The sequence below is a fragment of the Notothenia rossii genome, assembly GCF_949606895.1.
Source record: "Notothenia rossii genome assembly, chromosome: 4".
Taxonomy (NCBI): Eukaryota; Metazoa; Chordata; class Actinopteri; order Perciformes; family Nototheniidae; genus Notothenia; species Notothenia rossii.
The window spans coordinates 64,839,970-64,864,922 of record NC_136902.1 but is presented as its reverse complement, the minus strand read 5'-3'; the positions used below and the strand labels follow the sequence as shown (position 1 = coordinate 64,864,922).

At 40.9% G+C, this 24,953-nt stretch overlaps 2 protein-coding genes across 4 annotated transcripts in view; one reads left to right on the top strand and one right to left on the bottom strand.

Annotated features, from left to right (window-relative positions):
* sgsm2 (small G protein signaling modulator 2) overlaps positions 1–24,953 on the top strand; it is a 132,518-nt gene that overhangs the window by 22,760 nt on the left and 84,805 nt on the right. The gene's annotated exons all lie outside the window — the stretch shown is intronic.
* LOC307037281 (uncharacterized protein) lies at positions 15,633–19,830 on the bottom strand (the record flags this gene model as incomplete). The annotated part of the gene is made up of 5 exons (XM_079678056.1): positions 15,633–17,032; positions 18,178–18,392; positions 18,920–19,078; positions 19,342–19,441; positions 19,755–19,830. 4 exons carry the CDS (start codon positions 19,828–19,830, stop codon positions 18,215–18,217), a joined length of 513 nt encoding a protein of 170 aa, XP_079534182.1. The 3' UTR covers positions 15,633–17,032; positions 18,178–18,214.

Sequence of the window (24,953 nt, the reverse complement as noted above, 5' to 3'; positions counted from 1 at the left end):
GAGATTTTTGAAGAGTTTACGTGTCTGAAAAACGATGGTTGTTACCGAGTGGCTGAATAGGACTACAGAAATTGTCGAGGCCGTTGTACGTCATTACGCAGAACACGTAAACACTCCCGCTAAGTTTGTTTTCCCCTGTGTTCTGCTTGAAAGCAAGTACCTGCCTATCTTTAGTATCTGTATATCTATATCTGACCATTAGAATCTATATTTTTGAAATTGTCGTTTTTAACACCGTAGTTTTACAAATGATAGAATAATTAATTACCAGTTCGTTTCGTTAGCTAACGTTAGCTAAAGCTAGCGCTACTAGTTAGCTACGCAATGGTTTGTTGCTTTGCTCCGGGTTGCAGCCACAGGTCTTCGCATGAAACGTGCTTGTTCTATCGTTTCCCGGCCAATGTTTTCCAAAGGAGAGTCTGGATTCGTGCCATGAGGTAAGCTGACGTTACATTTTTGTCCATGTCACGGTGAAATGTAAATGATGGGTAGTGACTGTATCGCCGTTTTAGAGATGGCGCTGCTGAAAAGACCGCAACATAAGTAAAGATAATGAATACATCCTATTAAAACCTGTGTGGCTTATATGATAAGTCTAATTAGTACAAGCAGCATAATGTTTCACCATGTAACTAAAGATTGTAGTTAGGGAAATCAGTTTGACATATTGAACTAATAACAAATCACCTCTGGCTGGCAGAGAACTCTCGGCTCCATAGCTTCTCTTGGACATAAAATCTCATGTACATTTTACATTTATATTCAATTTAATATTCCATCCCTCACATACTTTTGTATATAATAACTTATATTTAGTTTTTCTTGTTATGCTCCTGCAACACAAACATTTCGCAAATTGGGATCAATACAGTAATATCTTATCTTAATTAATTAAGAAATATAACTATTATAATTAGTGTAGCAGCTGACACCTATTTTCAATATGGATTAATCTACCATTTATTTCTTTAGTTCAATTTTCATCTATAAAAATGTCAAAATTGTGAAAATGTTCACGAGACTTATCAAAGTGCAAGGTTATATCTTTAGATGTTTTGTTTTAGCCTATGTACTGTATGTCTTAATGCTCTTATATGTGACGGTGTGACTTCCATGAAACTAATATTTTATATCTTCCCAACAGACGAGCTGACAGGAAACCTAACACTCTAACAACCACAACATTGCAAAGGCGAGTAAATGTAAATTAAAAATAATTCACAATTTTTTTTATTTCTTCTTCCTTGCAGTGAGGTGAAGCTGACCTTGCACTTGGTGCCAGTAAGGATGTTCCTCACGCAGGCTGAATGTTTCTCCTTCCTTACTGACACAGAAGCCCTTGATTTGCAATGCTTCACTAATTGTCATTTCCCTGGCTCCGTAGGGACACTTTACCTCCAGCACAGCGGAAGACCCTACCAGACCATCTGGAGATGCCCCCAACAATCCTGATAGGGAGAGCCACAAATCTGACTCATGGACCTGCATCTGGGCTGCAGTGGTGAATGCCCTGACGCCCTCACATTCATTCATAGTCCCCCACTGTACAGACAAAACACCATCAAGGGCCCCTTAATGCCCTAGCACCCTGGCAATAAGGGAAGCAGTCACACGCTTTGACCTCAGGACAGCTCCAAAGTTGCTGGCAGTCAACCTTCCTTTCCTGAACAAATGCCAGTTTGGGTTGGTTCGCTGACCAGTGGTAGCCACCTGAATTGCCCTCTGTTGCTCTTCAGACAATGCCATGCTTGCCACAATTGCCTCAGGTCCCTGATGCCCAACAGATTTGATAATTTCAGGAACAGTAAGTGTTTCCAAGCTGTAGTGTTCCTCTTCTGGCTCGGGGGAGAGAAGCCAAGAAATTCCTGAAAACCTGCCCCCGAGTCTGTCCCTCAGCCAGTCACGATCTTCGGAGGTGGGCTCTCTTGTCAGCGGGTTAAATTAGTTATTGGTTTCAACAGTCACATTAAAACAGTTACTAAATCAGCTTACTATCACCTAAAGAACATATCTAGGATTAAAAGACTAATGTCACAGCAGGATTTGGAAAAATATGTCCATGCTTTTATCTTCAGTAGACTGGACTACTGCAATGGTGTCTTCACAGGTCTCACTAAAAAATCTATTAGAAAGCTGCAGCTGATTCAGAACACCGCTGCTCGAGTCCTCACTAACACTAAGAAAGTGGATCACATCGCTCCAGTTCTGAAGTCTTTACACTGGCTTCCTGTGTGTCAAAGAATATATTTCAAAATACTGCTGCTGTTTATAAAGCACTGAATGGTTTAGGACCAAAATGCATTTCTGACTTCCTGCTAAATGATGAACCATCCAGATCTCTCAGGTCTTCAGGGACTGGTCAGCTTTCTGTCCCCAGAGTCAGAACTAAACATGGTAAAGCAGCGTTCAGTTATTATGCTCCAAGTATCTGGAACAAACTCCCAGAAACCTGCAGGTCCGCTGCAACTCTTACTACTTTTAAATCCAGGCTGAAGACTTTTCTTTTTGTCGCTGCTTTTAATTGAACTATTCATATATTAGACTGCACTGTAACTTTTATCCATGTATTTTTTCTTTTAATGTTTATTTTATTAGCTTTTCTTTTTAATGAATGATTTTAAATGCCATTTTCTTAATGTCTTTCATTTTTTGTAAAGCACTTTGAATTGCCTTGTGTTGAAAAGTGCTATATAAATAAACTTGCCTTGCCTTGCCTAATAAAGATTTCATGTGACACATACAATTGATTTATTGATGGGAATTAATGTGAATAACTTAACTCTAGGTTAACGTTACTCTTGCTATCACTGATCACCGACACTATAAACCTTGTCCCTCATGCTAGCCCTGACAACACCGGTAAGCACACCTTCATCTAGGCTGCACTGTTACGTGTCCTGACTTGTAGTGGTTCTCTCCTCTGTCTACACTCTTCTTGTCATCTTTGTAAAACGATATCAGACTGGTAATTGACACAGCCATGACTTCTAGTTAAATTCAGTGTGGCTAAAATGAAAAGCTTTGTTAAAATATGCAAGCACGCGAAAGTCAAATTCAGCTTTATTGTCAAAAATTCTACATGTGTGATACATCCAGAAATATCGAAATATCGTTTCCCACAGTGTGACATGTATACATAAAACAAACCAAAAAGGGCCTAGATAAACGTGGTATACATTAAACAAAACAAAAAGGGCCTAGATAACCGGGGTATACAGTTTAAAATGTTAATATATTTAATTTAAAGTGTTCAAAGTGCAGTTTCAGTGCAAGTCAGTTGAAACGATCTTAAGTTGGCGTGACGTTGAAGTCGTGCGACCCTGCTGCTGTACTGGCTTGTAGTTCGTTTATAGCATAACGTTAGCATTTCGCTTTTGGCGACTATATTTATGATTCAGAAATTATAAAAGTAGGGTTGACATGTGGAGATTATCCGGCTGAACAAAACGTGATCCCTCTCTTAAATGTGTGTCAACCACAGACCTTATTTCGAGCTATTTTCCAAAATCCTATGGAGAATTTGCATTGGTTTTTCAAGAAGGAACCGGAAGAAGTTTACTTCCGGGTTTTACGACGCGTCACTGCGGTTCTCTATTAATAGATAGTTTAGCTTCTCACCATAATTTGCTGTGGCCCACTGATGTTAACGATCGTAACTGAAAGGCTGCCTGTCAAACGTAAACATTCAGCCACGTGACCCGCAAACTCTCGCGAGAGTTTTACACAAGACGGATCCTTTCTAGCCATAACCCTGCACCGGGCGCTGACATTGGCGCCCGGTGATCCTCAGATTTGAAGACGCTGATTGGCTGAAATTATGTTTCGGAGCCATAGCTTACAGATAGCAACAGTCAGCTGCTAGTGGCTGCTGCTGCACTGGTTGAGGGCTCCTCTCTTAGCGCCCAGACGAGAGAGGGTAATGATACACGGGCAAGGCCAGGCAGGAAACATGTGACTTATCAGTAACTTTAGACATCGTAACACCATTTTAAACGAGATGTTATTGTAGATTATACATTTTACTGATACCAATTATATAATATTTACCTTGTTCATTAAAAATTCAAAAAATATATTAAAAAAAATATATGTTTTTAAAAAAAAATATATTTTTTTGTTTAATTTTAATTTGCAATGTGGGAAGAGGTGGGGCGGCGCCCCTAGTGCCCCTGTGGGCCGGCCGCCACTCCCCTCATGTATGATACATGTACAGTGTGGAGGAAACTTCTGTGTAGCAATGCAGTGGGAGTCACCAACTCATGAAGGAGACACAGGACAAGCAGGAGTTCTGATGTCAAACACTGATCTTTAATACAAGCATCGGCCGGAGAAATTCACATCACAAGTCACACAGTCAAAGGTTCTGACTGTACGGGTGGGTTGCCATTTCAAATCTGCCCAGTATCTCTCTGATAGACCTTTTAACTAGTTTACAGAGAGAATTCACTTATTGGGGGAGGGTGCGTAAACACTGGGGACACTGCAGATATCCCCGATATCTGGAAATACTCAATCACCTGTCTGGGGAGCTTAGAAAGCCAGCGTTCTCACAGTCGTAAAACCCTCTGTGACCGATAATAAAACTGAGAATAACATCACATGATGCCATTATCACATTCCTTACGGGAGATAACAGACTTAGGGTTCGTCGTAAATGTCAACAGGCAGAAAGGTTAAATATTTAGAAGTAAAGACAGAATTAATCCCTAATATACAGTATAGTCATACATGTTTTAGCCTGTCATTGAGTAGGATGCATTTGTGTTGCTAAAACATTGATGACGGGATATTTATAACCTCAGTTCCTGGGTCATTGTCATCCTTCTGAATTTTCCAATTTCAACAAAACTGTGTTTATGTTTCTTTAAACATAACATCACATGGCTACAGTCGCAGGAAGAAGTATTAGCTTAATAATGCTAGCATTTGTGTGAGTGACTGCTCCCTGAAGATTAACATGCCTAATACTATTCACCTTAAAAAACCTCTATTGGAGCTTCTCTGTATTTCAGAGGAAGTGTGCCACCTCCACTATAAAACCCTGACTTTATTCCACAAATTGAACCATCAAGAAACAGCCTATACACCTTTAAAGGCCTGTTGCGTTTTCTATGTGCAATATGTATAATGTTATTCATGTAGGGAAAGTACTGAATGATTGGAAAATACTTCATATTACCAGAATAAGCTTGGCAGAAGTGTGTTTTAGGCTCGTAATGATGGATAGCCAAGAAGGCACTGGGGATTTTAGTCCGAATCCACAGGACGCTATTGGTTAAATTCAGTTATTGGATGATTGATTATATCTGGGAATGTTGCCGTCCCAAAATACACAATTGCTGGTTAAAGGAAATTCCCTCAATACGATATGAAAAATGTTTGTTTGGCCAATTCAAATATTTTAATTTAAAATTATTTAAGTGTTTCAGATATTTCTTATCGTTTCAATGTTGGCATGCCTTCTCTGTTCCATAATTTCTCAAGGATATTCCCAGTATCTAATGGATGTTCTATGAGAGTTCAGGGGAGCAGTCTTTAGTGTTCCTAAATCAGCTGACATTCTCAGATATGAACACAACTTTAACAAGTATTTAAACACAACACCTGTATTTAGTAAACTATACAGAAGAAGTGTTAATTCGATCTACCTTTCGTGTTGCTTGGTAGTTAAGTAAGCTTGAGACGCAATTTTCCCGTTATGTTTTCCACGCACATCGTAATGGTAAAAATACTCATTTGGATTGTTCACATAGCATTTCCTTAACAGATTTAGCAAAACACTAGTTAATGCAGACGAAAGTGAGTAATGACACATTATCCAAAGTAAATGGGAACATAAAGTACTTCCAACTTTTTCGATTATCAAACATCAGTAGCACAAAATCTTTACTTCCTTGCCAAGTGACTCCACCTGGACCCCCAGACTCTGAAGCTGTTTTCTTATTATACCTAATACATTACATTTCCTCTCTGATGTTTCTATTGGGTTACTTTCATGAGATAAATGGCAGTGAGCTATCGCAAAAATCCTTCTGGATGGCCACATGACAAAAGGAAATGACATGTGGCCAGGGCCCTTCATTGTGTGCTTTTCTCAGATGTGCAAATGGACAGTGTGTGGGCCAGCCGATGAATTCTGTCATCATCCCCTGTGGTCACTTATCTTCTGCCTTGGATCATTTGCAAATGGGTATTGACTTGATTTGTACCCGTTGTCATTTGGAAATAACAAAAACCAAACAAAATGAATAGAAAAAACATAGAAATATAAACCCCCACAATATTGAACCAAAATGTGGTTTTGCACCCCAAGGCGGTTTGATTCATTACCCTTAGAAAACATTTGCCTAAGGGCTTCATGGCCTGACTCACTTCTTTTGAGGTCTTAATCAATACAGCACAATGTTCGTTTTGTTAATTACGATCCCTTTAGCGTAAGATTGGTAAAGTACTGGATGCTTTACGACATGGCTGCCTTGGGATTGACATTTTGCAACCAGTACTAAGCCCCGCCTCTTGTATCATATTAGTTCCAGCCACCAAGATGACGACAGCCAAAACTCAAGGCTTCAAATCCCTTATCAACCTCATTCCACAATCTGACGGGTCATTTGAATGCTTTCAGTTTTTATTTAGATTCTATGTTTTATATACTCATATTGTCAATACATACCATTTTAAAAACGCCTTTACCTGACTACTTGTGCGTGATCTCGGTGGTGTAATATTTAGAGGCTTCTTTTAAGAAAAGAGCCCTCTTCTAAACTGCTAGACAATGGCTACAATCATCATCATCAATTCCTAACTCTACAGACTCGACCTTTCAAATTTCATTTTTTATTTTTGTAACTTTATCTAATTGTATCCTACTGTCGACTTTTATAGCAAGAGGCATGGTAGCCTTGGAAATGCCACACACAGTTGTAGTTGAAACCCCCCCATGTCAATGTGATGACATGAGGTCAGACCACATGATGATCACCTCCCTTTTCATCAGTCCAATAAGAGCCTGCAGGCCAAGGTCACCATGACATCACTGCATGCAGGATACTCATCAGCTTCTACAGATAGGCGACCATTTTGTAAGGTAAAATGTCAGATGCTAATGATATCCAGTGATGTCAGCTCAGGAATTAGTCACTGCTGACCTACTCTTTCCGATATCATTTTAACCCATTTCCTATTTTTAAATATATACAGATTTTTATTTTTGTTTGAACTTTTATTGTCATTACATAGTACAGGTACTAGTAACGAAACGGTTTCTCTGCATTTGACCCATCCTAGTGTTAGGAGCAGTGGGCTGCGATTATTAACACTAGGATGGGTCAAATGCAGAGAAACCATAGATATATTCAAACCTTAAACCTTATATATTTCTCTCCAAAATATACTTGGGTAACATAGACATAAAGAACTGTCGGCCCATAGCTGATGAGACTGGCCCAGAGTGATCTTCCTTGCAAGGCCCCAAAGATAGAAAGTCAGACACAGTGATGATACAATTTCATGCTCAGAATATTTTGACTGAAATTCCATAGAAATTAATCATCTTTAAATATTGAAGCTTACTGCAGGCTCATTTGTAGGATAAGTATGTAAAGAGAATGGTTGGGCTTTAACAAAGTGAATGCTACAAAGGAAATGTTTTGTATTTAATTGCTGATGGTACTTAAACAACATGTCCGGTTTTACAACTTTAGTGAGTGGTAGCGGTAGCTTGAGTTCTTCCCGTTTGAAAACTCATTTTCAGATTTTTTTTATTCCACATGAATGCAATACAAATATGCAATTGTAACTTTGTATACACATATATAAACAAGAAAGAGAAACATAATGCATGTACCTAAACCGTGTTTTTCAGAATCAAAATACCTTTTATTAGTCCCACAGAGGGGAAATGTACGTTGTTACAGCAGAAAAAGAGCCACAGACAGCTTAATGTTACAGTTACATGCATTAAAAAGTACTATGTTTAAAAAAATGTTTTAAAGTTACACAATTGACAAAATACACATCCTGTAACAGTTCTTAGGATTTAGCAGCCCGGTATATATTGCACAGTTATTAACGGCATATATATATATATAGCACATATTGCACATAATTGGTTGGTATTTAACAGCAAGATCGACTCCGAAAGTTTTCTCTTTTATCTAACATTTCCTATATCTACAGATTGGTTTTAACGTTACCCCTTGTGGTTTTCTTCCCTTGCCCTTTTCATGACGCTTCTTGTTGATTATTTAATAGCAACACGTACAATACCATGCCGTCCTTCTATTAGTAAAAAACAAGCCAGTTGGTTAGTGCGGCCAATGAAATGTTGGCAGTACTGCAGATACAGATAGGAAGTTGCAGGATGTTGTTGGCAAGTCTCACTGCGTGGTTGGAGTTAACTGTTGTATAACTGTGTCTATGTGTAGGAGTCCATACCTTCCCCACCACATTTAAACAGATCACAAAACTCATCCTCATTAGCCTCATGGATAGGGCACTTGTTGTTATGGTATCATACATGTCATATGTGTATTATAAAACATGGGCACAACATGCATACAACGCTGTCCAGAGATGCACGGCTCGGAAATAAACAGTGCATGTGTTATAAATAGAACACCTCAAATCACTGCCAACAAAAAGCATCCACGCATGATTGGCTTCAAGTTGTCCTTCTCATGCTGAAAAGTGAAATGCTAAAATATTCTGGTCAGGAAAGAAAAGTGATGTATTCTCACATTTTCTCTTTAGGAATGAATTTAACTAACTGCACTTTGTGTATTTATAGATATTGTTCCAAAAGAGAATCAACTAATAAAACATGATAACAAATGTTATAGTTTGTGTTACACAGCAGTATATACATTAATTAAATTACCCCATCTTAATCGGTTGCAACATTAAAATGATATGTGTATTTATCTGTCGAGTTATTTTGAAATGTGCAAGCCTTCTACATTTTCCAGGCTAATACTCCCATACTTTTACCTGAAAAAAAATCTAAATGCATGAGACATTTTTCAAGAATTTCACACTGTTGTGTTGCTTCTCTTACTGAAGTAAAATATTTGAGTATGTATCGCAGCGGCAAAATCGTAAAGAAAAACGAAAGAAAAATAACTCATAATACAACTGCTGCTAAAGCACCAGTTAGCAAATGTTACGCAGGAAAAAATATCCAAAGTCCAGGCAAAAACATAATGATTGGGCAATTTATTCCAGTGATCCAAGATCATACACTACAATGACAATGGTTTTGCCTATCTTGACCTTTTTGCCTTTCCCGTTGCCTCCTTGTGTCTTTCCCTGATAAAAAAACATTTCCCCTTTCTGGTGCGCCATCCCCACCTTACCCGTCATCCCCACCGTCCCCACCATATCCACCATAGTCATCATCCCTACCATCCCCACCTTACCCGTCATCCCCAACTTACCCGTCATCCCCAACTTACCCGTCATCCCCACCATCCTCAACTTACCCGTCATCCCCAACTTACCCGTCATCCCCACCATCCCCACCTTACCCGTCAACCCCACCATCCCCGACATCCCCACCTTACCCGTCATCCCCACCGTCCCCACCATAGTCACCATCCCCACCATCCCCACCATCCCCACCTTAGCCGTCATCCCCACTATCCCCACCATCCCCACCATACCCACCATCCCCACCTTGCCCGTCGTCCCCACCATCCCCACCTTACCCGTCATCCCCACCATACCCACCATCCACACCATACCCACCATCCCCACCATCCCCACCTTACCCGTCATCCCCACCATCCCCACCTTACCCGTCATCCCCACCCTACCCACCATCCCCACCTTAGCCGTCATCCCCGCCATCCCCACCTTACCCGTCGTCCCCACCGCCGCCACCTTTTTTCAACATCTGAGGTATTCCTACTTAGCAGTAATGAGACAGAAATGGAGAAGGAAAAAGAGGTGATAATTGATCCTATTGATTGAGGGTTAGAAGAAGGACATGATTTGATTAACTGGTAAAATATGGAGGAGTTGAGCAGAAGTAAAGGAAAGATTGGTGAGTAAGAGAGGAAGGGATGGCCTGCAGCAGCTAATGGGCTCATTAGGACACCGTGGTCATGTAATGACCTGCCACCCAATGGACATCCAAATCCACACACTGCATACTGATGAACAGACAGAAATAGAAAGAAATCTAGGAACGAGATATCAGCGGACAGTAAGTGATATATTTAACCAATGGAAATAATGAAGGGGCATGTGACAAGATAGATTTAATTGGATATGTATTATGAAAGAAATGTCTGAGAATACATGGATGGGGGAAATATGCTATAAATCAGAGAAATAATCAGATAACAGTTAATAGCATTGAATAATAGAACTCATGGATATTATTCAAACTGAAATATGTGGCTCAAACTTGTCCAATCAGTTTTATTTTCATTTTATATTCTTATATGAGCCTACTGTAACATCTGTTCTTCGAATAACCTATTGTTCAAGTTTTTTCTCTATAACTACTATACCAGGGGTACTCAAATACAAATCTTAAAGCTCCAACATTTTTTTTTCAATAGGACAAAGGTCAGTTTATTACGGTCATTCAAACTTCAAACAATTACAACAAGATTCTTAACACGAGGTTGCAAAAACAAAAATAATCTGTATGCAGCAGTTTTCATTGTTATTGTGTCTGTGCTTGATCCCTCAGAGTCGCAGTGTAAGAGCTGCACAGTTTTGAATAAAGACAGCCGCACCCTCTTTCATTCAGCATTCCCATTATTGCTTTATAAATGTCTTGCCCCCTTGTGTGTCCACTGGGGTTCGTCAGGCCCAACACATCTTCAACAAACTCCCCCTTTGCCTCATCATAAAAACTCACAAACACCAGCAACTGAGCATTGTCAGTGGTGCCAGTGGACTCATCCACAGCTAAGAAAATGCACTGTGCATTTTGTATTCCAAAACAAAGCTGATGAATCAAATCACCAGCCAGTTTTACTGTTCTTCTGGTTGCTGTGGAATCTGAGAGGGGGATTTGCTTGACCTGTTATTTCCTCTTTTAGTTTGCCTTCAAACATGGTCTCCATCACTTCAGTCATGCATTCTTTTATACTTCAGTTATTATCCAGTGGAAAGCCCTTACCTACTGGCCTAGTTCAATCAAAGTGGGTACTTTTTTTTGGCTGGGCAGTGTAGTTTTACACACCGTCTTATTTGACTTTCTCAGGACTTAAAACAGTTTTTGGGGGGCAGACCCCCACAAAGAAAAAAATATATTTACAGACGTAAGGTCATCATCTTAACAGTTTTGTATGCTCATCCGTGAGCAGAGCATCAAGTTGACATGTCTATTACAGCTGAATGCGGCGATTACCATCTTGTTCAGTAAAACGCCGTATTAAGATCCAAAGCTTTAGTGCGTTTTGATTCAATGCTGAGTACAGCCAACCTGACAGTCTCTTTTCTGTCATTGTAGACCGCAAATACCTCATTCCTTCAGTACTTGGATCCGAATGCTTCTCGTTTTGCGCCGTACCATTCAAATGAAATCGCCGCCTATCATATTTCCACGCTCGCGCCGGGGAAGGGGTTACAAGGCGTACGTCTTGTGCTGCATTCACTTGTACTCGGACATTAGAGACTTTCTCTCATAAATGTCCGATGAGCCACAACTTTTTTTTCAAAACAAAGCTGCCAACTGGGGTGGCAGCTGGGGTGGCAAGGCCTATTTTGAGGGTAGCAGTTGCCCCCCCATGCCACCCCAGTAGGTGAAATTAGGCTACTAGCTACAGTACAGATGCAACTAGATGAGCTGTTAACCCTCGCTCTGACTTTTTTTTTTTAAACACACGCATTTTTCCCACCCGCATTCCACGAAGACCCGCCCTACTGTGCCTCTGATTCGCAGACTGTTGGTGGGGGGAAAAAACGCTTACGGGATGCTGAATGTGATTGGACCAATGCGTCGACAGACACACACAGACAGTGGAACAGTCGGACATGCAGAGAGCTGTTTGTTGTTGGACATAGCGGAACATTTTGACTAGTTGCGTTGTGGCGATGTCTCGCAGATAACACATATGAAAAGTATAATTTGCTCAGAGTCCAGAGACAGTTGTGGTTTGGTCCGTATCCGGACCGGAGTCCGGACTTTGAGGATGCCTGTACTATACTATAAATCAGTGGTTCTCAACTGGTGGGTCGCGACCCATTTGGAGTGAGTCGCGGATGTGTGAGTGAAGAAAAAAAAAAGTTGAAAATAAAAATATTCTTTTTTGGGAAAAAAGTAAAACTTTTATTTTTGAAGGCCCGATTTTCTGACGCTGTGCATGCAGTAGGCGTTGGACTGGAAGTACCGGAGACCATAAACGGTGTTGAAAACTTCTGTCACGTAGTGATCATCTTCTCAATAAAACATCTTCTGGCCAATCAAAATCAAGATTGTTGCCGGAACTCCCCACGGAGCATAACTTTGCGGTAGAACTATTCTTTATACATTAATGGGTACAACTTCAGATAAAAATGAACACATAATAAAATATGACCCCGGTTTGATGATTGACAGGTCACAGAACAATGGGAGCTATCTACCCTTACCCATAATTTAAAGTAATTTACAACTATCTCCTCTTTACTCTTCTCTCTGTGTGGTTCAAGTTCAGCTGTCGGAACAAAGTGAAAAGCAAACAATGGCATAACATATTATTAATATGTCGGGTAGTAATAGATTTATTTATTTTCTTCTCAGAGTGTACCAGAATGCGTAGTTTATATGTTAGTATTTCTACAAATCTCCTGGGGGAGAATCCCCCCCAGACCGCGATCTATTGACAAAGGAAAAAGTGGGTCCCGAGGCTTGACCAGTTAAGAACCACTGTTACAAATATTATGTTATTTGTATAGCAGTTTAAAGACACCCAAAGGCACTTTACATCGTAAACAGCAACAAAAACCACAGTTTCCACTAGGAATGGGTTTTATTTTGGTTAAGTTTTTGAGTGCAGTTTAGAAAGAGGGCGATATAGGCCGCAAGGTGAACCTCGAAAAGTCCTTTAAAAAAGAAATCCCGCTCCACAGAAGTGGAACTACATAATCTTTAGTTCATACAAAAGAACGAGTCATGCTTATCCACCAAAAAAAAGTTTGTCGCTAAAATTCCTGTCAATTCTTCTAGGCACGTAATTATTGGCTGAACTAGTCCCTTCAAAGCGTAATAATATCTTGGTCAAAAGTAGTGCCACGGTTCGTCACGTGATCGTGCTACACCAATTGGGTAGCTGCATATTGTCAACAGAAGTGAAAGATGGCCGCCTACATGGTTACGCTAAACCAGACCAAATGGATTCTAAACAGTGCTGTATTCTTGTTTTATGTCATGTTTTGTCATATGTCTCTTAATACATCACTAAGTCCGAGGTATTTGCGTTATATACGCGGTATTTGTGAGAGGTTTTACTCTCTGGGAACAGAGTTGACCATCGAATCAACATTGGCTAGCAGCGTTTATCAGCCAACTCCAGCTAGAACAACATTCCTGGACTAACATGTTCGCATCGCTAGGTTCATTGGCTGAGCTCGTGGATTATTCCATTAGACTGAGGACTTTTTGTCTGTCTGTCTGTTGTTATTGTTACCCTGTACACGTTAAATGCACTCTTAAAATAAACATGACTTGATTTCATACATAGCTGCGTCCAAGAAGAAGGTTAACTTGTTACGTTAAGTAATTTAGATCAATAAAATGCAGTACTTATACCAATGATCATTGATTCATTTATTTACTCATTCATCATATAATAATTTGATGAATTACATTATTATTATTATTATTATTATTATTATTATAGATTATTATTATAGATATATATAGATTATTATTAGATATATATATATATATATATATATATATATATATATATATATATATATATATATATATTATATTATATTATTATAATTATTATTATTATTATTGTAATATGATAATATTGTATTTGTAACTTCAAAATCAATGCCACTGTGTAACTGTCATGGAGGGTGTACAGTCTGTTGATGTTGTTGAAGACCTGCAGTGTGATCATGAGGAATGTGACACACGGGTGTTTTTACATGCCCAACATGCTGCACAGGAGCACAAAGCTGTCGTCATCAAGAGCTCTGACACTGATGTGGCAGCCTTGGGTTGTACCCTGTACACGTTAAATGCACTCTTAAAATAAACATGACTTGATTTCATACATAGCTGCGTCCAAGAAGAAGGTTAACTTGTTACATTAAGTAATTTAGATCAATAAAATGCAGTACTTATACCAATGTCCATTGATTCATTTATTTACTCATTCATCCCTCCACAAATGAAAACAACACTGATGAACCATAAAAACGAGATTTATTACAAATATAAAAGGTATGACATAGAAAACAGTACAAAACAGAATAAGGACACTCCTATTCCTCACTGTCAGTGTCAGGGAAGTCATCGTTCTCTCCCTCTGTTTCTTTTTTATTTGCACAATTTGAGCAACGACATATGTCTGTGCAACAGAGTCCTGCAGAGAAGCATGAACATCTGCCTTTCTCACAGGCAGACTCTTTGCAGCTGCAGTGTATCACATTCAACACACTGTCAGGGGCAGGATTTCTTGTCATCCAGGTGACGTGTAAGTTCCCATCCTCTATTTCCCAACCATATCCAGCAGGTGATGGAGCATTTATTTCTCTTTTGAGACAGGACCTCAGTATTGCTGCCTGGTCATTTGCCCTTTTGCAGTGCTGATGGAGGGCATCAGGAGTAGGGGGAATGCTTAATTCTGGCAAGGCCGATGATGCCATACAGAAAGCCTTGTACCTAGCATCATTTACATTTTTGGCTGCTGGCTGATCATATAGGTGACATACATACCGGCAAAGAAGTGAAAATGTTGATTGCTCCAAGTTAAAGTTAGTACCTAAACTTCTAAAAGCCTTAAGGTAGTAATCTTTCTCACATGCAACAGCAAATTACTTTCTTTTACCTTTGCCATAGAAAGCGCTTGTGGAGTCACACCCAGAGAACGTGTGAATTCCAATCAAGGCTGAACACACACTGGTTCCGAGAGCTGATGACACCATGGCAATGTCAATGATCCGTGTCCTGTTGCCAGTCCCTGTGAAAACATATAAGCTGCATGGCAGATCTGCCTGCAGACTTACAGCAATGACTGCCACATCAGTGTCAGAGCTCTTGATGACGACAGCTTTGTACTCCTGTGCAGCATGTTGGGCATGTAAAAACACCCGTGTGTCACATTCCTCATGATCACACTGCAGGTCTTCAACAACATCAACAGACTGTACACCCTCCATGACAGTTACAGGGTGGCATTGATTTTTGATGGGCAATGTACAAGCTGAGGTTTTTACCCACTGTTGTGAGGTCTGCATATGTCCATGCCACATAAAGGAATTCGGCCAGTGCTTCCTTATTTTTTCCGTCAGAGAGAAACTTCTTCCACTGGGTTGGAGTTCTCTGATCTGGGCTGAAGATTGTTATTAGTTGTGACCCTGTATCAGCTCTACGGGACCGTTCTAGGCTTTTGATGCTGATGGGTAGATACCGGTCAGTGACAAAATCAATGCGTGTACACTTGTGATGCAAAGCAAGTTGGAGTATGCACTGCAGTATGGTCTCTGCAAGCTCTCCAAATGTTGCTGGTCTGGATTGCATGGCCTGCATGACTGCCATGCCATCAAAAAGAATGGCACCACCTATTGGAACTTTGTCAAGCAAGCACTCTCCACCTTTGCTCTCCAATAGATCCATGAGAGCTGATTTGTTTGTTTTGGCAAGTGAACCATCAGCACTTGCTAATGGATATGACACAGTTCCCGAGGAATATGACAGAATTTCCCTCATTTCAATTCTCCTGCTCTGGCCAAGGATGAGGAGCCTGGAAAATAACTTCTTGTCAGCACGCAAAATCACTTCCTTGCCTGCTGCAGATTTTTTGGGGGGCTTTTTCTGATCACTGAGAGTCTTGAGTTTTTGTGATATTATGGGGGCAAATATGTCAACTGTTTTGGATAACAGTCTCTGCTCCATAAACTCCTTTACAGCATTTTCACCCTTTTCTGAGGCAACAAGCAAATCCTTTGTGATTTCTCCTGTTGCTACTCTTCCAGAGCTAAGACACACAATGTCGTGTTGGTGTACATCAAAAGGGTTGAGCATGGAATCAATAGTGTCCAATATTCTACTCACAGCCTTTGCATCAGCAGAGATGCGTGTCTTGTCCAGGTCTTTTCTTGTCCGTAGCTCAGGAGATATCCCTGCCATTGATTCACACTGTCTTGCTATCGCGGCTCTTTCATACTGTGACAGTATCCAGCGATACACTGCAGACCGATTTTGTGGGATCCCTGTCCAGCCACCTTGGGTCTTGGCATCTCTGTTAAGTGTTTGCTCAATAGCCTGGTCGCAAGCAATGGAGGCAAATCCATGAACACTTTGTCGCTGGACAGTTCACTGGCCTTTCAAATTCATGTCACTGTGGCAAGAGGAATGTGTGACAGGCAGATTCATCATTTCCAGCCAGTATGCAGGTAAATATCGAGCGTAATTTACTCGATCGTAGGCAAAAAACCATGGCATCATTAACCGGACGGTTGACAGGTGAAGCTGCCAGTTTGATTCTCGCGTTACTCTCACAAACAGGAGGAGTAGCTGCATCATGTCAATGTATGAGCTCCAGAAAGCAAATGTTGCATTCTCTGTACTCCTCCTCTGCACAAAGCCTGCACATTTCGAGCACATATTATCAAACCTCTGAACTGCACTCAAAACATCCATCAATCTGTCTGGAAAGGCACATTCCATCTCAGTGATGACATCCATGCACGCAGCTCTCTCTTGGGGTGGCAAGGAGTCCATGAAGGTGATAAACCGGATGCGCTGCAGACTCTCATATAGAAGTTTATGAGCCCTCATGCTGCGATTGTAGTGATGGCCATTGAGTACCCCATTGATGGATCCTGGGGCAACAACTTCAGATTCAATGAGGATATCTTGCAGTCCTGCATCTCCAAACCTTTTGCCTAGAATACTCAGGTAGGACATGCATGCATGGAATTCACCTAGTCTAATCACTAGACGCTTTGTAAACTCAACATCCTTCCAGCGTATTTGCTGTGCTTTGGCATATATAGCCTGGTCAAACACTAAAACTATATGATCCAGTTCTAGCTGGTCAGCAATCTGGACACTTCGCTTCAGGATAGTGTTGACTGTTGACATCTCTGTTGGTGAGGCTTCAATCGATAATACGATGCGGACTTCTGCAGAGTGTTTTCATCCTGAAGCAGTGTATGGAATCCTGTCCAGCTTGGGATTGTACAACTATCCGTACATGTGGACTTCACAAAAGCATATGCCATTTCTGCTTGTGCAGCAAAGTGGGTGTCCATTCTGCATGTCGCTGACTGCACTGGTTGACACAAGTTCTGTGGCCCTTGCCTTTTGGACTGATGGTAAGGTTGTATAGGCATTGGGGGGGGGGGGCTATGAATGAGGTAACTCCCTTTCTCAGTGGCTGTCTGATTGCTGTGGACATAGGCTCGACGGGCAAACTCTGGAGCATAATTCCATTTGTATGGTGAGTAGTTCCACGACCCAATAGTGTCTCCTCACCAAAGTCAATGTTATCCCACACAAGTGTTGTGGGTGTCCGCTTTGAGAATGCCTTCGGTATTTTGTCTCTGCCTTCTACTAGTGTCAGTTGGGCAAGGCTATTGTCTAGACTCAAAACTGTGTCCCATGATGCACAATGTCCCAGTCTGTTAAGCAGTAATACAATGCGTAATGATCCAGTTAAATGTCGAACAGTTAAACCTAAAGCCAAGGACTTGGGTGTCTGCTTGCGGCCCTTGGAAGCAGAAGCAAGGTACACAATGTCTTGACAAACAGACAACACTTCAAATGTACGTCATCATCAATGTTGACATAATGATCCAGTGTTGGCTCCTCAGTGGCACCTATAATCCAGCTGACCAGATTGTATAGTCCAATGGGGACAACAGTTTGAGATTCAGTGACATTTAGATTTTCAGAAGTGGGAGGCCATGGACATGACATGCCAGGAGTGTCCCTCAGCAGTCTTTTCAAAAACAACGCTGCTGTATACAGTGTCCATGTGTCCTCCTGTGTTGTTTGGCACTTTGTTCTCCCTGTTTCATTGTCGCTGTCTGTCTAGATCAATTCACTGGACTGTGTTGTTTCCGTACCGGATGGATCTGGTAGCATGACCACGAGTGCATCCTTTGACAGAGTCTCAGCAAAAACCAGTTCGCAGACGTTGCGCTTGGTGGGCATGTGAAACGCTAGCTGAGGGAAATCTTGAGCCAGCCTCTTCTTCAACAGATCCTGTCTGTAACACAACAAAACAGTGACAATTACGAGTCACAGGAGTACCATCAAAAGCAGAGAGTGGTGGAGGTGATACAAGACATTACAGACTAGAACCAATCTGCCATACAGCACATTTAACACCAAAGAAGCCAAATAAAGGCCCACATCATCACAAACAACACTACACGCTACACACTACACATCAGCTGTTCTCCATGTTGCCAACTGGTACATAATAATAATAATAATAATAATAATAATAATAATAATAAATGTTATTTATATAGCGCTTTTCACAACTCAAAGATGCTTTACAATAAGAGGGAGGGTAGACAAACAAGGACAGGCAAATAAGTAAATATGGTCAAATAAAATAAACAAAAAAAAGGCAGTCAAGAGGAAGTTGAGTAGTTGAGGAAGTTGCACATGTCTGTGCAAACAGCAAGACTTAAAAACTGTTTCTGCAAACAGGCCTGTCATACACATTTTGTTTAAAGCTGGCCTTGAACATGATAAATAATAAGACTTGTATTACATTGCAGTTACCTGTAGTTTGAAGCATCAACACCTTCGTTTGTTTTCACCATGTCAATGAAGGCCTTCCTCAGCTGGCCCATTCTAAGCACCTCATTGTTGACAAGCAGCCTCTGGCGGATGATCCTCTCACAGAACAGCTTGTAACTGGCATCAAACATTGGCTCATCCCTACAACACATGAATGAGAAGTAAATAAATTGATAAATGAATAAGTGTTGTGATTGTGTGCACATATAACAGAAGGAAATTGGATGTTTACTTATATAATGTTAAGTATGTGTGTTTATATATATATATATATTTAGCCATCGCCGACACCCACCTGGACTTCAGTCTGGTGGTAGTGTAAATAGGTAAAGCAATCCAAGGAGAAATAACTTACTGTTCTGTCTCTGGTTTGTCAGGTCTCAGCAGAAACTTGGTGTACTGACTGTAACAGCTTTTGTGGTACTGCACCTCCAGAGTCTTTGTCTTTTATATGTAAAAGAAAGCTTTGGTCATCTTTCTTCTCACTAGCTTTCTGCAAATTGCCTAAACGGAAAAAAAGGACAACTCAATGAGTTTGTTGACGTATCTCTCACACATAATTGTACCTTTCAGTTATTCATCCACAGAGAGTGTGTGTGTGTGTGTGTGTGTGTGTGTGTGTGTGTGTGTGTGTGTGTGTGTGTGTGTGTGTGTGTGTGTGTGTGTGTGTGTGTGTGTGTGTGTGTGTGTGTGTGTGTGTGTGTGTGTGTGTGTGTGTGTGTGTGTGTGTGTGTGTGTGTGTGTGTGTGTGTGTGTGTGTGTGTGTGTGTGCGTGCGTGCGGGAGAGAGGGGGTTTGCATTTTAGATTTTTGCTTACCTGCTGATAATGTTTCAGTCTTACACAGTTGATCCCTTTGTCGCTTGCCTGCTTTGATTATCATTTTCTCCTTCATCTTGCATATAATGCACAGGGCAGGAAGGACGGGGCCAGAGCCTGCGATTGGCAGGCCTGACCTTGATCGTAGCTTCTCTGTTTGGCTTCGGTACGTGCTGCTAGACGTCGATGGGATGGGCTCGACCTCGAGGTCCTCCCTAATGTCTTAATCTCCCTCACGTGCGACCCGTCTTTCCACCTTCGTCATGGCCTTTTTGTCGGTAAACCTTCTGTAGCATGTGTGGTGGAAGCCAGCGTCCTCAGGAATATCTTCGAACTCGAAATCAAGACAGTGCTTGTGGTTTTCAGCCACCACGTACCGAGAGTCTCCCTTCAACCCGAGCCACCGTTGTAAGCTTGTCCTGTACGTATTCCATCTTGTATTGGTAAAATAATCAACCTTTTCGTGCTTCACAGACGTAATATGCATGTAACAATGTTTGTGTGTTGATAATTTTGACTTTTTGAGACTTTCTGTTGCGTTTTCCTCGTCCCCGCTACACGATGAAACCATGGCGATCGCCATTTTTTCCAAATCTGTTTGTTGATACCGGTATATGCAGCTACCCAATTGGTGTAGCACGATCACGTGACGGACCGTGGCACTACTTTTGACCAAGATATTATTACGCTTTGAAGGGACTAGTTCAGCCAATAATTACGTGCCTAGAAGAATTGACAGGAATTTTAACAAACAAAAAAACAAACTTTTTTTGGGTGGATAAGCATGACCCGTTCTTTTTTATTAACTAAAGATTGTGTAGTTCCACTTCTGTGGAGCGGGATGAAACGATAACAGGGTTCACCTTATGGCCTAATATGGGTGTCCACAAATGGAGCTGTAAAGGTATCATTACATAGCACTTTAGGGTGGTTGACTATGCCAATGTTCACATGTTATGAACATGTTTCCTCAATTTATGAATTCATTTAAATTGTCCAGGTTAAATGGTTTTAGTAGTTTGCTTTTTGTCACTATTTTCTGATCTTTTTTGGCCAAAGGACTCTCGGTTATCATGACATCCCTATCCACCATTACCAAATGGTAGTTTACCACTAGTTTCCCACTTTGTGCTATTTGAAGCAAAGGGAATAACAAGTAAGATCATGTCTCTCTGACAGATTATTACTGATGTAAACAGAAACCGTAGAGTTACAGAACAGCATCTGATGCACAGCCAAAAAAAGAAATACTTTTAGATAGGTGATAACCTGCAGTGCTGGTGACTGATGCTGAGCAGAAAGCCAAAAGGCCACAGCGTGTCCAGACAGCTCAGCAGAGACACAGCAGTCCAGACTGGAGGAGCCGTGCTCTGCACAATGCCTTTAGCTTGACTCAAATTACAGTGCAGCAGCCGGGGCTGCCCTCTCCAGCATATTGAAGACCTTTCAGCTCCCTAACACACACACACACACACACACACACACACACACACACACACACACACACACACACACACACACACACACACACACACACACACACACACACACACACACACACACACACACACACAAATTGTAGACTGTTTGTTTCACCCTGTGAGGGTAGCTTTATTATTACTGCCTGGTAAATCCAAATACTATTCTGATGACCTGCTCTGACAACAAACATGTTACCAGGCTATGAGTGCAGTTCTATTATTTATAATAAATAGCCAATCACGTCATACAGGGACAGATCCATAGCAGCATAAATGATGACATATGTTGAATCATATAAGATAAAAAGCTATTCTAAATGCAGCGGATAAAACAAATAAAGCGATTTGCTTGTATTTATCTTTCCTAGAGAACAAAATATAAATGGATAAATGTAAGTGACAACAGAGACATGAACAGAAATGCAGAAGCAAAGGCTTGAGAAGATAAATGTCCCAGTCTAAGGAGCATTAGTCTCACAGTATTAACTCTAGCCAATATCCATCACTTACCATCTGTAGTCTTGAAAGATGGCTGTGTACGTTTTTACTTATTTTCAAACTTTACCATTATTGCAGTACCACTGGCCTTTATTAGAGGCAAGACACTGCCTATTACGACTGTATCAGTCTACAAAATACATTAGTCATTCACTCATTGATTAGTGATCAACTATTTAGATAATTAATTAATTATTTCATTATTTTGTTCATGCAAAATGACAGAAAATGTTTTACTTTTAGCCTCTCACATAATATATATGAATCCAAAGTTCTCCTCAAATATAAAATTGAATATTCAAAAAGTATTCCATGGTTGAAAACTAATGTTTGTTGTCCACAACATACAGTAACATTTATCGGACTTTTTTCTGAGAATTAATATGACTGCCCATATAGTAGTCCCTTGATCTCATATCTGTATGAGTGAACACAGTATTTAAGTTATCTGATGACTTCCATGAGCTATGTGTCACAACCTTTGATGTCTCCAACTGTTGCACATGCAGGGGAGCGTTCTAAACTACAATAACTTAATCAGGGCCTTTCCTATACCTCCCACTGTATATTTGCCTCACATTTCTCCCTCACAGTTGGAAAGCCTCTGATCTTAATTACCCATAAGGCTTTTTTAGCTCTGGTTTTCCTTTCCCATCGGCTCTAGGCAGTCATACAGAATACGGCTATAGAAATCCAACCTGACTAGCATGGCTTTAGCAACCGTTCCACTGCCAAAAATGTTCAGGTGGTTATCTTGGTCTAACGAACTAGAAGCTGATTTTACATTCCTGTGACAATCTGAATTTCATACCACCTACCAAGGACATTTAATGCAAAAGTTAGCAGCAACTGCCCTTAAATGATTAATGTTTTGTATTTCAGTTGTAACATCTGCACTTTTGCATAATAAAGGGGTGCAGATTAGAGATTAAAAGCTTTCCCATTTACTACCTCTATCGGTTTCTCTGTGTGTGTCTCTCTTTTAGTAGATTGAGACTGACAGGAATGGAAAGTCACGAGAGACTCTAGTGAACTGCAGGTGTTTCCACTAATTAGAGCTGGTCTCCATGGCAACTCTGTCATCCTCAGATTTAATGTTTTAACACGTTGTTATCGTGTTAAAGAGCAACTTCCAGGTTAAAGACACCTGTGAATAAATGTGTAGGAAAATTATGAATACACTAGATTTTCCCAAAAATATACAGAAATATACACTACATTGACATCTGGCGTCGTTTTTGTAAGACATTTTCACTTCCGCATAAAAAAGCCTCGGCACGTGACCTCCCGCGTGTGACGTAACACGGGGGACACAAGGGGGAGAGCGGCCGGTGTAACGTATTAATAAACATGGATCCCAATGCTAGTTTCGACACAGAAGACACAGAAGAAGTTGAACATGAATATTCGAATGCATATGACGGACCACAACCTTATAATTATGAGCCTGCTAGGCGTCCAAGAGACCAGGAGCAGCTAAGGATTAGAAGAAATAACGGCCATCGGAGAGAAATTGAGCTGTGGTGTGAGGAGAACCAGTGGAGAACTGGGCAGCTATCTTGGTGAGTGACCGGCGTTAGCTACAGAATGTTAGCTAACGTCACATCCCAACATTGTGAAGTTAGCTATCATATATTTAAGCAATAGCTCACGACAGGCCGTGGTATATGCTCATTATATCACAGCTAAGGGGCGTGGTTCGGCCCGACGCGAAGCGGAGGGTCGACAACCCCCTTAGCTGTGATATAATGAGCATATATCACGGCCTGAAGTGAGCTATTGCTTTTATAAAACGGTTACCAAGTGTGGCAATATGAAAGAAAAATACACACTCTAATTTAAATAGTTTTTATTAGTAAATAATGATGTTCAAAATAAAATAGTCCCTCCGTTGCCTTCTGCACAAAATATAGAGCAAGGTGGTTGCTATGCAACAACACTAACAGCGAGCGAACATATTAGACAGAGAGCGTTGATCCATTATTTGGCTGTTTATTTACATTAATGTGTATGTTGCTGTTTATTGTGCATCCACTGAAAAACTGTCCAGCATCAGTAGCATGGCTTACGTGGTCACTTGTATAGGTTGAGGTTGTTCGAGGCTGTTGCTTGGCGTGGCGAAAATATTGCTCCACTTTCTCCGGTCCCCGAGATTGGGCTTCCAGTAGCTCTGGAGAGAGCTTTCGCACCTGTGGCCACTAACGGTCATAATTTCTCTGCTTTGTTTCAAGACCCGCATCAGAAAGCTTTTGAATGGTGATACTTTTCCAGTTGGTCTACCTGCTCTTCACGTAGCGCTGCATGTCGTAGTTTAGGTGCTTTTTTTTCTGGAGATAGGCACTGCTCAATCAACTCCTCCATACTATAGTAAGACCCCCCCGGAGGTCGAAGTTAATCTTAAATGTTTCAATTTTATGCTTTGTAAGTTTGTTTCGTAACGGAAGAAATTTAAATATATTTATAAAATTGACAAGTCAAATCAAGCAATCTGATTGGTCGATAGCGTTTTTGCGGACCTCTTTGATTACAGATTTGAAAACATCGTAGCACAATTCATTATGTTAAACCTTCGAAAGTATCTAGATATCCCTGCCCTAATGCCAAAGGAACTGCACACTGAATATGTTTTGCCGTTTGATGTCTATGTCTGGACCGCTGCGTCAAAAAGGAGGGCTTCTGCCCCGTTACTTCTCCGCTGCTTTCTTGTTCCAGTATGAACATTTCAAGCCCAACGGTATACTGTTTTTCTCAGACGCGGAGGGATACTGACTTGTTGTGAAAAGTAACTTACAATTCTACCCGTGGTATACGCTCAGTATATCACGGCTAAGAACCAATCAGATTGCTTGATTTGACTTGTCCGTTTTATAACAGGCTATAACTAACGTAGCATTGATAATATAGTAACGTTACTGGCAGGACTGTTGATACTGATCCATAACAGAAACTAATGCGCAAGTATCAGCCGTATCTCGCGTTACCTAATGCAACTCCACACTACGTGCTGTGTACCGGAGGAGAGACGCGAGATACGGCTGATACTTGACGATCTGGCGGTGAAAGGTTGTGGAGCCTCCGTTGATATGCCGTTGTAAATGGCTTGATGGAAAGCAGGTGTGTAGTCGGGGAGGGTGCACAGCTGATTGCAGCAGGTGAGTGGAGGTTGAGCCGGGAGCCAGGAGTGACAGCCACCACGCCCACACAAACAACACAGACAGGG